At 44.4% G+C, this 17,224-nt stretch overlaps 1 protein-coding gene across 1 annotated transcript in view; it reads left to right on the forward strand.

The window, feature by feature from the left end:
- Window positions 1–17,224, forward strand: part of TRABD2A (TraB domain containing 2A) — a 186,612-nt gene that overhangs the window by 154,739 nt on the left and 14,649 nt on the right. The window contains exons 3-4 of the mRNA XM_063925336.1: window positions 5,983–6,129; window positions 9,263–9,437. Coding sequence (XP_063781406.1) covers window positions 5,983–6,129; window positions 9,263–9,437 — 322 coding nt within the window. The remainder of the gene's footprint in view (window positions 1–5,982; window positions 6,130–9,262; window positions 9,438–17,224) is intronic.

Raw genomic sequence — 17,224 nt, forward strand, 5'->3', positions numbered from 1 at the left:
ATCAAGGATGCTTATCTCCATGTCCCAATTTACCCTTCACACCAAGGGTACCTCAGGTTTGTGGTACAGAACTGTCACTATCAGTTTCAGACGCTGCCGTTTGGTTTGTCCACGGCACCCCGGGTCTTTACCGGGTCTTTACCAAAGTAATGGCCGAAATGATGATACTCCTTCGAAGGAAGGGAGTTTTAGTTATCCCTTACTTGGACGATCTCCTGATAAGGGCAAGATCCAGGGAACAGTTGGTAGTCGGGGTAGCACTCAAGTAGTGTTGCGGCAGCACGGTTGGATTCTCAATATTCCAAAATCGCAGCTGATCCCGACGACACGTCTTCTATTCCTAGGGATGATCCTGGACACAGTCCAGAAAAAGGTGTTTCTCCCGGAGGAGAAAGCCAGGGAGTTATCCGAACTAGTCAGAAACCTCCTAAAACCAGGCCAAGTGTCAGTGCATCAGTGCACAAGGGTCCTGGGAAAAATGGTGGCTTCCTACAAAGCAATTCCATTCGGCAGATTCCACGCAAGAACTTTCCAGTGGGACCTGCTGGACAAATGGTCCGGATCGCATCTTCAGATGCATCAGCGGATAACCCTGTCACCAAAGACAAGGGTGTCTCTCCTGTGGTGGTTGCAGAGTGCTCATCTTCTAGAGGGCCGCAGATTCGGCATTCAGGACTGGGTCCTGGTGACCACGGATGCCAGCCTGCGAGGCTGGGGAGCAGTCACACAGGAAAGAAATTTCCAGGGCTTGTGGTCAAGCCTGGAGACATCACTTCACATAAATATCTTGGAGCTAAGGGCCATTTACAATGCCCTAAGCCAAGCAAGACCTCTGCTTCAAGGTCAGCCGGTGCTGATCCAGTCGGACAACATCACGGCAGTCGCCCACGTAAACAGACAGGGCGGCACAAGAAGCAGGAGGGCAATGGCAGAAGCTGCAAGGATTTTTCGCTGGGCGGAAAATCATGTGGTAGCATTGTCAGCAGTGTTCATTCCGGGAGTGGACAACTGGGAAGCAGACTTCCTCAGCAGGCACGACCTCCACCCGGGAGAGTGGGGACTTCACCCAGAAGTCTTCCACATGATTGTAAACCGTTGGGAAAAACCAAAGGTGGACATGATGGCGTCCCGCCTAAACAAAAAAATTGGACAGGTATTGCGCAAGGTCAAGGGACCCTCAGGCAATAGCTGTGGACGCTCTGGTAACACCGTGGGTGTACCAGTCAGTGTAGGTGTTCCCTCCTCTTCCTCTCATACCAAAAGTACTGAGAATTATAAGACGGAGGGGAGTAAGAACTATACTCGTGGTTCCGGATTGGCCAAGAAGGTCTTGGTACCCGGAATTTCAAGAGATGCTCACGGAGGACCCGTGGCCTCTACCTCTAAGAAGGGACCTGCTCCAGCAAGGACCCTGTCTATTCCAAGACTTACCGCGGCTGCGTTTGACGGCAGGGCGGTTGAACGCCGGATCCTGAAGGAAAAAGGCATTCCGGATGAAGTCATCCCTACCCTGATCAAAGCCAGGAAGGATGTAACCGCAAAGCATTATCACCGCATTTGGCGAAAATATGTTGCGCGGTGCGAGGCCAGTAAGGCCCCGATGGAGGAATTTCAACTAGGTCGATTCCTGCATTTCCTGCAAACAGGAGTGTCTATGGGCCTAAAATTGGGGTCCATTAAGGTTCAAATTTCGGCCCTGTCAATTTTCTTCCAGAAAGAACTAGCTTCAGTTCCTGAAGTTCAGACGTTTGTAAAAGGGGTACTGCATATACAGCCTCCTTTTGTGCCTCCAGTGGCACCTTGGGATCTCAATGTAGTTTTGGGGTTCCTAAAGTCACATTGGTTTGAACCACTTGAATCTGTGGAGTTAAAATATCTCACATGGAAAGTGGTCATGCTGTTGGCCCTGGCCTCGGCCAGGCGCGTGTCAGAATTGGCGGCTTCATCCTGTAAAAGCCCTTATCTGATCTTCCATTCAGACAGGGCGGAATTGAGGACTCGTCCTCATTTTCTCCCTAAGGTGGTTTCAGCGTTTCATCTGAACCAACCTATTGTGGTACCTGCGGCTACTAGTGACTTGGAGGACTCCAAGTTGTTGGACATAGTCAGGGCCCTGAAAACATATGTTTCCAGGATGGCTGGAGTCAGAAAATCTGACTCGCTGTTTATCCTGTATGCACCCAACAAGCTGGGTGCTCCTGCTTCTAAGCAGACTATTGCTCGTTGGATTTGTAATGCAATTCAGCTTGCACATTCTGTGGCAGGCCTGCCACAGCCAAAATCTGTAAAAGCCCATTCCACAAGGAAGGTGGGTTCATCTTGGGCGGCTGCCCGAGGGGTCTCGGCTTTACAACTTTGCCGAGCAGCTACTTGGTCAGGGGCAAACACGTTTGCTAAATTCTACAAATTTGATACCCTGGCTGAGGAGGACCTGGAGTTCTCTCATTCGGTGCTGCAGAGTCATCCGCACTCTCCCGCCCGTTTGGGAGCTTTGGTATAATCCCCATGGTCCTTACGGAGTTCCCAGCATCCACTAGGACGTCAGAGAAAATAAGAATTTACTTACCGATAATTCTATTTCTCGTAGTCCGTAGTGGATGCTGGGCGCCCATCCCAAGTGCGGATTGTCTGCAATACTTGTACATAGTTATTGTTAACTAAATCGGGTTATTGTTGTTGTGAGCCATCTATCCAGAGGCTCCTCTGTTATCATGCTGTTAACTGGGTTCAGATCACAAGTTGTACGGTGTGATTGGTGTGGCTGGTATGAGTCTTACCCGGGATTCATAAATCCTTCCTTATTGTGTACGCTCGTCCGGGCACAGTATCCTAACTGAGGCTTGGAGGAGGGTCATAGGGGGAGGAGCCAGTGCACACCAGGTAGTCCTAAAGCTTTACTTTTGTGCCCAGTCTCCTGCGGAGCCGCTATTCCCCATGGTCCTTACGGAGTTCCCAGCATCCACTACGGACTACGAGAAATAGAATTATCGGTAAGTAAATTCTTATTATAATATATATATGTATTTTTATATGACGTACATATATGGAACCCCCCACCCGCCCCTACAAACCCTGCATTTGCCATTGGAGTGGGTGAGAGGGAGTGGGAGGGAGCGGGGGAGACTTACCTGTCACAATTCAGTCACAGGTCTGTAATGAAGGGAAGGCAGGCACTTCTCTTCATTAGGCCACGCCCCCCACACACCCGCGAATCGCTGCACTTTTCTGGGGCCATGAGCCGGCCCCGGTAAGAGGGGGGAGGGGAGGACGGGCAGCACCGTTGAACACTCGGAGCAGGAGTGGCTGCACAGTGCACACAGCCACATCCTCCTGCTGCTGCCCAGTTCCTGCCTGCACGGAGGTGATGTGCGGTCTTTCAGCTGACCGCACATCCTCCTCCTGTATATCGGCGGCGGCGCCTGTCATATTTTGGGGGGGGGGGGGCGAGCTGCCCCCTTGCCCCTCCCATTCCGACGCCTGTGTATATATATATATAATTGTAAAAAGAAGGGATCTATGGAGGCACAGGCTGATATCTACCAGTGGGGGGAGCTCCAGTAGGAAAAGGCAGAGCTCCAGTGGAAAAGCAGTGAGTCGGAGGATTAACTGTGACACTGCACCTGCACTGACAGTTGCTAGTCTAGCCATGATCTGCAATGTTGGTCTACAGAGGTTTCTGCTTGGCAGTGATTTATGTTCTTCAGTGATTTATGTTGTGCAGTGATTTCTGAAACCGCAGTGATTTTAAAATCTGTACTGATTTCTGTTTTGTAAATCAGTCTGCTCCTGATATACCACATTCCAAACAGTCAGAGAATATGCACGCCTGCACTATCATTTACTCCTGATTTACATTGTTAACCAGATGCGAATGACTTCTGTGTTCCTTCTCAAAGCTTTCCCCCTTTAGTATACCACATCCAAGCTAAGTTTACTTCATTTCACGTCCTTCCACAACATTTCTATTGGACTAAGGTCAGGACTTTGACTTGGCCACTCCAAAACTTTCAATTTATTCTTTAACCTTTCTTTGGTCGAATGACTTGGGTGCTTTGGGTCATATTCTTGCTGCATGGCTCACATTCTCTTGAGATGCATGTGTTGATATTAAAGGAAGGAAAAAACCAGTGCGCTATAAATAGCATACACCACAATAACATGAAATAAATAATATCACCAAACAGTCCACAGGCACTGATGCAGTATATCATGCACAGTATTCCTCAATGAAGAATATTGGGGGTCATTCCGAGTTGATCGCTCGCTAGCAACTTTTTGCAGTGCTGCGATCAGGTTAAAACTCGGCAAAACTGCGCATGCACCGCAATGCGCAGGCGCGTCGTACGGGTACAAATAAGATCGGTGCTGGGCGATGGATTTAACGAAGAATCCATTCGCACAGTCGATCGCAAGGTGATTGACAGGAAGAAGGTGTTTATGGGTGTCAACTGACCGTTTTCTGGGAGTGTTTGGGAAAACGCAGGCGTGTCCAAGTGTTTGCAGGGCGGGTGTCTGATGTCAATTCCGGTACCAAAAAGACTGGAGTGATCGCAGCGGCTGAGTAAGTCCAGAGCTGCTCAGAAACTGCACAAACTGTTTTTGTACCGCTCGGCTGCAAAGGCGTTCGCACACTTGCAAAGCGAAAATACACTCCCCCATAGGCGGCGACTATCTGATTGCAGCGCTGCAAAAAGTTGCTAGCGAGCGATCAACTCGGAAAGACCCCCATAGTCTCTTTTCGACTAGATTGCATAAATCTCCCAATGCATGTAAGAAATAAAAAAGCACAATAGTCTAAAACTGTAACCCAACAATTTACTGCAGTGGTCACTAAATTTAAAACTCGTACTGGAAGAAATAGTCTACTGGAGTGTAGATAAAAATTTGCATGCGTTGGAGAAGGTAATTCTTCATTGAGGAATACTGTGCATGATATACTGCATCAGCGCCTGAGGACTGTTTGGTGATAGTGTTTATTTATCTCCTGAGATGCAGTTCATGGACAGATGTCCTGACATTTTCCTTTAGAATTTTCTGGTATAATTTAAAATTAATTGTTTCGTCAATGATGGCATGACGTCCTGGGCCAGATACAGCAAAACAGGCCCAAACCATAATACTACCAGCACCATGTTGCACAGGTGGTATGAGGTTTTTCTGCTGGAATGCTGTGTTCTCCTTTCCACAAACATAATGCTTCTCATTTAAACCAAAAAGCTGTATTTTGGACTCATCTGTACACGAAATGTTGTTCCAATAGCCTTCTGGCTGGTCTAGGTGATCTTTACCAAACTGCAGTCGAGCAGCAATGTTCTTTTTGGAGAGCAGCAGCTTTGTCCTTGCAACCCTGCCATGCACACCGTTGTTGCTCAGTGTCCTCCTGATGGTGGACTCATGAACATTAAAATTAGCTAATGTGAGAAAGGCCTTCAGTTGCTTAGTGGTTACCTTGGGGTCCTTTGTGACCTTGCGAACTATTAGATGCCTTGCTCTTTGCGTGATCTTTGTTGGTCGATCCCTCCTGGGGAGGGTAATAATGTTCTGGAATTTTCTTCATTTCTACAAAATCTGTCTGACTGTTGATTGGTGGAGTCTAAACTCTCTAGAGATGGTTTTGTAACCTTTTCCAGCCAGATGAGCATCAACAGCTCTTCTTCTGAGGTCCTCAGAAATCTCCTTTGTTCATGGCATAATAAACATCCACAAACATCAGACTTTGGTAGATCCCTGTTCTTTTAAAAAGACAGGTTGTCTACTCACACCTGATTGTCATCCCATAGATAGAAAATGCCTGACTCTAATTTCACTTTCAAAATATCTGTTAAGCCTAAAGGTTCACATAATTTTGCCACTCACAGATATGTGATATAAATAACAAATAACATTGTATTATTCACATTTCAATGATCAATACAGTAATCATGAAAAAGTTCAATATTCCACATTTATTATATTGACTCTTAACCTAATTTATTGTTACAGGTTATATTTGCCTTAAACCAGACACTCTTGCAACAGGAGAGCCTTCGGGCAGGCAGTCTCCAAGCTCCATACACGACAGAGGACCTCATCAAACATTACAACTGTGGAGACCTGAACTCAATAATATTCAATCAAGATCCTTCACAAGTATGTTACCTAATTCTGTTATTCATTTAAATTAAATGTTACTGTTCAATGGAATGGCAGGAGAAATTCACACTACAAAGAAAATTGTTTATAAAATTATAATAGGACTTCCCTGTAGACTATTTTATTAGTGGTTAATAAATCTACTTACTTAGTCCATTAAGTTAACGTTGTGTCCAGAGGTAATGGTCCCTAAAAAGGGGCCATGTATGACTTGACTGCACATAAAAGTCAAAAACTGTAGAAAGATATTTAGTTCATCCATAGGGGCCTATGTACTAAGTCTTGGAGAGAGATAAAGTACCAGCCAATCAGCTAACTCATGTTATAGGCTGTATTTGAAAATTGACAGGAGCCGATTGGTTGATACTTTATCTCACCCTCCACGGCTTGGTATATAGGGGGCCTTAGTCACTATGGGGCATAGTGACTATATGCTGGGTGCGTTTCATTTGCTGTTGGGATCCTGGCGGCCAAGATACCGACGCCGGAATCCTGACAATGCCACCAGCCAGAATACGGGCTCAAAAGGGCTGTTTCCCACTCGTGGGTGTCCACGACACCTATAGAGAGGGAATAGATACTGTGGCGAGCGCAGCAAACCCGCAAGGGGATTCGTAGCATTCGCCCTGGTGCTGGCATTCTGGCAGGCAGGATGCCGCTATCGAGATACTGACAGCCGGCATACCGTCCGCCGCTAAATCATATGTAAACCCCTATATGCAAGTAAACATCTTCATTCCAGGAGCAATCTCTTCTAAATTCACAATTTACATAGCACAGATTATGTGATAGAATCCAACTTTGCGGGCAGAAGGGGGCCACAACCCAAATGAACTGTTTCACTCTGCTTTTCCTATAGAATTTTTTTTTTTTTTTCAAAACTGGGAAGTGGTGGTAAATTGGTTGTAAAATTATGGTAAAAGTACTCATTAGGGTGGGAATTCTATTAGCCACAGTAAATGACTGAGGCTAATTGAGCCCTGGGGGTAATTCAATAGACGCCGAGTCCCTGTATTGTCAGATGAAAATGGGTACATTTTACCCTGGGAAAAAAGGCATTTTTTTTGGGGGGGGGGGTGAGTAAAATTTATAGCAGCTAATTGAATTTCCCGCATATTGGGGTGCATTAACTGGCACCACTTTTTCTCCAAAAAACCACCAATATTGGTGAAACCTCTTAGAGAACATATATTAGCTTTGGGGGTCATTCCGAGTTGTTCGCTCGTTGCCGATTTTCGCTATACTGCGATTAGTCGCTTACTGCGCATGCGCAAGGTTCGCAGAGCGCATGCGCTTAGTTATTTTACACAAAAGTTAGGTATTTTACTCACGGCATAACGAGGATTTTTCATCGTTCTGGTGATCGTAGTGTGATTGACAGGAAGTGGGTGTTTCTGGGCGGAAACTGGCCGTTTTCTGGGAGTGTGCGAAAAAACGCTGGCGTTTCTGGGAAAAACGCGGGAGTGTCTGAAGAAACGGGGGAGTGTCTGGGTGAACGCTGGGTGTGTTTGTGACATCAAACCAGGAGCGAAACTGACTGAACTGATCGCAATGTAGGCGTAAGTCTCGAGCTACTCAGAAACTGCTAAGAAATTCCTATTCGCAATTCTGCTAATCTTTCGTTCGCAATTCTGCTAAGCTAAGATACACTCCCAGAGGGCGGCGGCTTAGCGTGTGCAATGCTGCTAAAAGCAGCTAGCGAGCGAACAACTTGGAATGAGGGCCTTTGTCCGTAATTTATCACCAAATGACTGCCCTTTACCACTTCCTTCAGTACTGGAGAAAAAAAACATCCATTATACACAAATAAGTCCTGCAGCACATTTATTTTTCCTCAACCCTTCCCATTACACAGCCTTCTGCTATTCAACATGATTTTTAAAAAGCTAATTTGCAGACGAGCCACACTGCAGCCATGACTAACCAGAACCATACATGCCGACATTCTGGCTGCTCTCTGCGGGAGAGAGCAGCCAGGTCGGCTCAGCAGGGGGGCAGGGGAGGGCTGTGACGTGGGGAGGAGGTGGACCGGAGGCAGGACGGGGGTGGAGCAGGGGCAGGACGGGGGGAGGAGTTACCGTGCCACATCCTTTAAGCCACGCCCCTGCTCTGTAATGCCGCGATCCCCGGCATTACACTGCAGGGGGCGTGGCTATGATGACGCGATTCAGCAAGAATCGCGTCATCGACTGCCCGGACCGCCCACTTTACACACTAAGTGGGCGGACGGGCAGGGGGACCCCTGATTCCGGGAGACTTACCTGCTCTTCCGGGGGGCCGGGAGGGTCACCCGATTTTCGGGAGCCTCCCGGCCATTCCGGGAGAGTAGGCAAGTATGACCAGAACCAACATTCAGATATCCTGTATTAATACATTGCTCTACCTAGTGTATATCCCCAGACAATACACCATAACTTTTAGGCATGGTTGTGTCATCAGGACCTAGTAAAAGCTCGCAACCTCTTGAATGTGAATTTCAGACCTGATTCAGTAAGGATTGCAAATTCTGCAAAGTAGCAGATTTTGCAATCCTTGTGATCGCATGCTGGGGGCCGCCTATCGCAGGGCAAGGATGCCCAGCATGCTGACCACCACCTTTCCTTGACCAAGCAGAAATTGTGATCGCTCTGCAATTTCGGCTTGATCGCTAAATTTAAGGAAGCCTCCTGCCAGCACAGCCTGTCTGCAGCCTCCCGCCGCCATATTTTTTATCGCATCGGCTGCGTGTGACGTCACGCAGCCGCCCCAGTCACACTTCCGTTTGCGCTGGCACGCCCCCGTTTCTTAGCCACACCCTGCAACGCTCCATCTCCGCCTTGAAAATGTATCATTGCCCCCACGGCCCTGCGAACGCCTTTGCCTAATTGACAGTCAGAGGAGGTCGCATTTTCTGCAGGCGCCCGCAGAAAATGCGGGTGCGTGCGCAGGATGGACACTGTGCATGCGCCTACATCCCTTCAGTAATTTTTGTGGTTGGAATGCGTATTGCGATCCAACCTGAATTGAGCCCTTCACTCATGTACACTGTATCTATTATTGAGAATGTTGCTATAGTTCTAGCACTATTTTTTATCATTACCAATAAACATTACAGATATATTGTATTCAACTCATAAATCTGTTTACTCAGGTGCCTAATTTTATTAATACCACACTGCCTGTGCATGAACGAATAACCGCACGGGAGATCGATAACTATTTCCGCCAGGAACTGATCTACAAAAGAAATGAGCGCATGGGGGAGAGAGTAAAAGATCTGCTACAACAGTTTCCAGAAAAAAGCTTTTTCTTTGCTTTTGGGGCAGGTAAGATTTCGCCCCATGTAGTTTCTACTGAATTGTGTGTATTTTGCCATTTGTCCTTTTGTGTTTGATCATTTGTCCTTTTCTACTAAACAGATAGGTCCCCCTTGTGTGACGTTTTAGTTGAAAGGTGTTATATGTTGGACGTTTTTTATTCAATTAGTTATTTAATATTATTATTATTATTATTATTATTATTATTATTATTTTTCGTATATATTCTCATATATTCAGCGCAATTTTTTTTTTTACATTCATGTTTTGGGCTTGTTGAGTTTGAATTATGTCACTAATTCAAATTCAGGAACAAGCAGCTTTTTAATAATTTTTTAAGGTATTGTGGCACTTATTGTAGATTTTATAATTTTTATATTTATACATTATATATTTTCCATTATTAGCACCTTGGAGAATTTTCTTTGGTTTTCAATCTTGTACTACAAGATAAAATACACCTCCTACCAGACAATTATGGGCTTTTAGTAAAGAGGAAGGAAAAACTAGATTTGCTTATAGACAGTATGTTTTTTTTTGTATCTAAATATATTTCTTAAAATAAAACATGAAGTGAAAGTAAAAAAAATATATGTACATTTTTATCATTTACTAATATTAATCAGTACATTTTACTTAAATTGTTGTTGGACTATGGGGGGAATTCAATTAGTGGTTATAAATTACCACGGCTAATAGATCCCATGGAGGCTATCCAATTAGCCCCGAAAGCCATTACTATGGGGGATTTTCTTTCACCTGCCCGGAGGCCTGATCTGTTTTTGCTGGCCCGAAAACACTTGAATCCGGGAACTTATCCCACATCCATATGTTTTCATGCAAAAATTGGTTCGTTTTCTCGACAAAAAAAGGGGCTCCAATTGAAATGCCCGATAAAGACCATGTAAAAGCTTGTTTGTTTGTTTTTCCTGAAAAAAAAAAATAACGGACACAATTGAATTCCCCACTGTGTTGGGCAATTATATTTTTGTCAGAAGAAAATTAAACCACATTGGTGGAGGGTAGTGTGGGGGCAGAGCTTTGAGTTACACACCTGGGAAGCATACTTAAAACAAGTAATTGAATACTCAGATATGATATGTATTACTGAGACACGTGGCTCAACAGTGATTTACATTTATGTTTAGATCTGTAGCTGTAGCAGAACATTTCTCATGTTTAACCAGCATGCCAAGGACTAAGCATGAAAATGGATTTCATTGTTCTGCCACAACCAAAGGACTCTGTATAGTAATTGAGGCCTGATATACGGTCACTTCTGCTGGTGCCCCTCTAATAGCTAAATCTTCTGCTAAGAATGGTAGGTAAATTAATGTATGTTAAGAGCATTGACCAACTAGTACCCTTGATAAATGAGAAGACCTTGGGGCCGATGCAGAGCTGCAATAATTGGGTGTACATCATTGGCATAGGCCCACAGTGCACACTCTGCACCCTTATAATTATACTCACAGCAGCAGTGCTCTCCCTGGCTGTAGTGCATGGGCAGAGACACATGCAGCTGTCGAAATCGATGTGCTCCTGACCGGTCTTACATTATCATGCACATCGGAGTGCTATCTTTTAGATAGCAGTGCCGATAATGACGCCCCTGTCATTCAGCACACACCGCCGCATTAATAGATGGGAGAGAAGCGGTATCAGTGAGCATAACATGCGCTGATACTGCTGCTCCCCCATAAGGATGCTTCATCCATCCATCCACGTGTTTTAAAAATCTCAGGAGCTGATTGGTTGGTCTTGATAAATCTCCCCCCATGCCTGTGCAAACTACATTATCACTATTACCGCTTTCAGATCGCAAATGCCGGATCCCACCCGGTAAAAGAAACGTGTCCTTACCGGGTGGGATCCGGCATTTGCGCTCCTTTGCTGGCTTTCCGACCCGGCAATATACCGGGTCGGTTGCCATAGCAGCGGGGGGGGGGGCGCAGCAGCAGCAGGGGTGGTGGTGGAGGCGGCGCTGGGAGATGAGCTCATCTCCTGCGCCGCCTCTCCCTATGCTGTGAATGGGAACCGTGTCGCATCGACGTGGCTCCCATTCACACTGCACCTGACCCGGTATTCAACCCGGGTATAATCCTTCTTTTATACTGGGTTGAATTACCGGGTCAGACGACCCGCTAATTCTCGGAAAGTGCTTTCACATTGCACACTGACCTGTGTCGAGACGGCAATATGCCGTGTCGATACCGGGTTATTTGTGCGATGTGAAAGTGGTGTAAGTAGCCGCAATTTAGCTTTTCTCCTAGTTTGAACTGAAGATCCTACACAAACATGGCAAAAAAATGTATAAACATGGCAAAATAAAATCTAACTTGTTTTTCTTTAAAATTAATAATCATTATAAAATGAATTCAAGTGGATGTCAATGTGATGTAGCTGTTTATTCTTGTTACATCTGTATCATATTGTGTTTAAAGACAACAATGAGTTAAACTAAAAGCGTCAAAAATTCACAGGCACCTAAATAGGGCTTCTAGAGTTTGACAATATGAGTCTGATGTTAGGGAATTTGTATCGGGTTACACATTATTTTATGTAAAACCATCTGGAAAGGATAATCCTATTACTCCGTAGCTTACCCACACAAAGCCTACTGACTTACAGTGCTGTCACACATAAAGGTTCCCATTGCAGAGTCAGAAAGATTTGAATCTCATGCAGTGCATTAATTGTTCAGTAATCAATGGTATAGCAAATGTTTAGAGTGTATTTTATTTATGTATTATTGATGCTGCAATGATTAATATATATATTTCATACATATAATTGTATCTGTTGCTGCAGAGAAGGAATGAATTGTGTCATAAAGTTGCCAGCTTTCACTGTCTTTTGCTTGTCGCTCTCACCACACTTTGGGGTGGAACAGTTCCTGGCTATTGGTGCTTATTACGTTATCAGCAATGTTTGGTAACATTGGTCAAAATGTATTAGGCCTTAAAAAGTGATAAAGTGGAGATGGAAAAAGAGTGATAAAGTACCAGCCAATCAGCTCCTAACTCATTTTTCTAACACAGCCTGTGATGTGGCAGTTAAGAAGCTGATTGGCTGGTCATTTATCACTCATTATCTGTCTCCACTTTATCACTTTTTAAGGCTTAATACATTTAGGCCTTTGTGCAGCTGTACTCATCACTACCAGTTCCACTAACCCAGCATTGTACATTTACCACAATGGGGTGCAGGCAGTGGCAAACGCAGGATTTATTCAGGGGGGTTTCCCTGGGTATGTGTGTGTGTGTATATATATATATATATGTATATAAAAATATAAATATAAAATCCAATGATGGGGCACTCGTTGGTCTTATTTAAAAAAAGCACCTCTGGAGACAGCAATTTGCAGCAACATTTCGTAAAGGATTCATACATACAACATACATGTGACAAACGTACCTTATATACACGAGCAGTACACATAACGCTGGGCAGCACCAGTTTCCGTTGGCCAGACGGGAGATGCTTCCGGAACGCCATCCCGTATCCCGAGGGATACGCTGCCGGCTCCCCAACACACGGAGCGATGTTCAGCTAATTTCTAAGAAATCTAGTCAGATTGCTTAGAAATTAGCCGAACATCGCTCCGTGTGTACCCCCCTTAAGTTAGCTTCGGACTTGCTGATTTTTGTTTTGAGCTAGGTGCATACTATAAATCAGTGAGTGATAGGTCCAGGTACATAAATCAGTGAGTGATAGGGCCAGGTACATAAATCAGTGAGTGATAGGGCCAGGTATATAAATCATGAGTGATAGGGCCAGGTACATAAATCAGTGAGTGATAGGGCCAGGTATATAAATCATGAGTGAAAGGGCCAGGTACATAAACCAGTGAGTGATAGGGCCAGGTACATAAATCAGTGAGTGATAGGGCCAGGTACATAAATCAGTGAGTGATAGGGCCAGGTACATAAATCAGTGAGTCAGAGCCGGCCATAGGCATAGGCAAACTAGGCAATTGCCTAGGGCATTTGGTATGCCTAGGGGCATCAGCAGCTTCTGCTGATTAAAATGATATGCAGCATGCCTATATTCTGTGTGTAGCATTTCATATGCAGATACAGCCACAGTCTCATACAGTACATAGGCATGCTGCATATCATTTTAATCAGCAGAAGCTGCTTGTGCATCCTAGCCACATAGCAATGCAAATAAGATACATTTTCATTAAAAAATGTGCCCGATGTTAGCATTGAGGCAAGATTTATGAGGACACATCTGTATCCAAGCAGAGGCAGAGGTCACAGTGCTAGTGGCAGTGTGAGTGCTGTGTGCATGTGAGTGGGTTGGTTGTGCAGTAGTGTTTGGAATATGCATAAGGAGCATTATGTGTGTCATGTAAAAATGCATTAATAATGTGCAACATATGTGTAAGGGGCACTATGTGTGTCATTATGTGTATAAGGGTATTAATAATGTGCGGAATTTGTGTAACAGGGTACTACTGTTTGTGTGTCATTATGTGTATAGGGGCACTAATAATGTGCAGCAAATGTGTAGGGGCTCTATGTGTGTCATTATGTGTATAAGGGCATTAATAATGTGCAGCATATGTGTAAGGGACATTATGTGTAAAAGGGCATTAATAAAGGTTGTCAAAATGTGTAAGGCGCATTATGTTTATAAGGACATTAATAATGTGTCTCATATGTGTAAGGGGCATTACTGTGTGGCATTATGTGTATAAGGTGCTCTACTATGTGGCATTGCATATAGAAAGGGCACTAGGGTGTGGTGTAATGTGAATAAGGAGCAATTCAGTGTGATGTAATGTGAATAAGGGACTCTACTGTGAGGAGTAACGTTTATAAGGTAAAGTGATACTACTGTGGGATGTAATATGAATTATGGACACTATCGCATGATCAAATGTGAATAAAGTTGCAGTACTATGTGGCGTAATTGGAATTGGGGTTACTACTGTGTGGCCATGCCCCTTGCCAGCAAAAACACATCCCTTTTTGGGATGTGCGCCAAATGTGCGAACTGTTCCTATTTAAAATATAGGGGGTACAAACACCAAAATAAGGACTGCTATGGATGAGGGGTGGTGGTGCTGGGAAAGAGGTACAAGGTCAGAGGCGGAACCAGCGGTGGTGCTAGGGGGCACCAGCCAAAATTTTGCCTAGGGCATCATATTGGTTAGGGCCGGCTCTGCAGTGAGTGATAGGGCCAGGTACATAAATCAGTGAGTGAAAGGGCCAGGTACATAAATCAGTGAGTGATAGGGCCAGGTACATAAATCAGTGAGTGATAGGGCCAGGTACATAAATCAGTGAGTGATAGGGCCAGGTACATAAATCAGTGAGTGATAGGGCCAGGTACATCAATCAGTGAGTGATAGGGCCAGGTACATAAATCAGTGAGTGATAGGGCAGGTACATAAATCAGTGAGTGATAGGGCCAGGTATATAAATCAGTGAGTCCGGGGCAAGATCGGACCGCAATGGGGGTGGGAGGAGGTGCCATTGCAATGACAATTAGCTACCATTCATGGCTGATTGAATAGACCCCTTGGTATTGTCATACTATAAAGAAAAGGGAAGACATGACATGTACTTTATTCCCTGCAGTAAATGTATAGTTAAAATATGTAGTGTTAAGAATAGAGCATTCACAAAATGTACAATATTCTCATACTCATCACCCTCTCTGTTAACCTTGGGAATCATAGGTCAGCAAGCCACACTATGGGGCAAATGCATAGGCCCTCACACGCTAAGAAGCCGCCTACTGGGAGTTAATCTTAGCTTTGCAGAATTGCGAACGAAAGATTCGCATAATTGCGAATAGAAATTTATTTTCAGTTTCTGAGTAGCTCGGGACTTACTCTGCCACTGCGATCAGTTCAGTCAGTTTCGTTCCTGGTTTGACGTCACAAACACACCCAGTGTTCGCCCAGACACTCCCCCGTTTCTCCAGCCACTCCCGCGTTTTTCCCAGAAACGGCAGCGTTTTTCCGCACACACCCATAAAACGGCCAGTTTCCGCCCAGAAACACCCACTTCCTGTCAATCACACTCCGATCACCAGAACGATGAAAAATCCTCGTTATGCCAGGAGTAAAATACCTAACTTTTGAGTAAAATAACTAACCGCATGCGAACCTTGCGCATGCGCAGTAAGCGACTAATCGCAATATAGCGAAACTCGGCAACGAGCGAACAACTCGGAATGAGGGCCATAGAGCGGTGATAATACCTTAACTGCGTTTTCACCTGAGAAAAAGGGGTTATTCTCGCTTCTCACACATACTGTAAATGAGTGATTTATCCAGCAGTGCCTAACTGTATAGTAACCACACCGCCATATCAGGCTACTGAACTGAAGCTTTCAGATACAGTAACTTACCAGGCATCAAAAATCTCCTTTGAGGATCTGAGGATGGTGCTCTAGTAACTTTGGCTGGGTACACACCATGCCAATGAATTTGCCAACTGGCAGAATCCGCCAACATAGCGGCCAGTTTAGTAAGCATACACACTTACCAAACAGTCGCTCCATGTGTCTGTGCAGACATTACAGCTGGGCGGGCATTTACATTTGCCTGCCCAGCTGTGATCTCAGTCCCTGCAGCCAGTGTAAAGTTGGTCAGTGGGTTGCCGTACACACACCCAGACAAGAATATATTGGCATCAGCTGTGCTGCAGGGCTGACGCAATATGTCTGCGAACAGCGTCATTTACAGACATATAAGGTGTACCCACCCACCGACCCGCTACGATATATTGTTCTAGAGTGTACCCAGCCTTACATGTCACGCTCTCGCCCCCAGACGTCCTTGCACATGCTCCATTCTTTCTCAGTGATATATCAGGTTTTCCCATCTGGTGCAGAACAACGGAGCCCCTCAAGAGCCATTACGCATCACATCAGCAATACGTATGCTGATAAGATACAGGAGGCGCTGTGATCACAGGAGACTGCCAGATTAATATATTCTGGTTTTTGCAATGATAAACAGCGTAATAGGAGCTGTGATAGTGCTGAGATAAGTGTGTAATTCAGACAATTATCCCCATATAGATTATCTGTGGTGTTCAAGCTGAGACCACTTATCTTAAAATATTTGAGAAATACTATCAGAAGTTAACACAATATATTAGAGGTGTTTATTAACAAATGTAAATATGCTGTAACCCATAGCAACATACTTGCTTTCAAAATGTACAACGTAATTCGATTGCCATATGTTACTCCATATTTGTACTAAATTGTATTGCAGTGATACCCAACTTTGTGCCTGCACGCATTCATTAGTCACAACTCAACTGTAATATATGCAGTGTAGATAATACATAAATTATGTTTTCATTTTAAATGTAATATAATTATTGCATTTTTTATGTTAATCATTTATTATTTTTTTGTTTCTGTGTTACAAAACATTATACCAGGTGGATCAAGAAAAAAGTAATTGTGGGACATCGATATTGATTTGCCATAACACGGAAAAGGGTTGGGACCACTTCTGTATTGAATATGTATTTATTTATATTGCGGGTATACAAATACTATCAAGATATATGCATCATATAGAAGGAATTACTAAAAGCATGTACTTCAGTTCCTTAGTTTGTATTATTATTATTATTATTATTATTATTATTATGCATCACATTGCAGAACTGCTGTGTAATTTTGCTCTAGATTACAGAGAGAAGTTTTCATAACTGTTTTGCATAATATTTGCCTCATACTGCCATTGGCTGCGGAATGTTGCCTTATGTGTTGCACAGGGTATTCCTGCTACCATCACAGAGCAGAATAAATTA

This window comes from Pseudophryne corroboree, chromosome 1 (genome assembly GCF_028390025.1).
Source record: "Pseudophryne corroboree isolate aPseCor3 chromosome 1, aPseCor3.hap2, whole genome shotgun sequence".
Lineage (NCBI taxonomy): Eukaryota > Metazoa > Chordata > Amphibia > Anura > Myobatrachidae > Pseudophryne > Pseudophryne corroboree.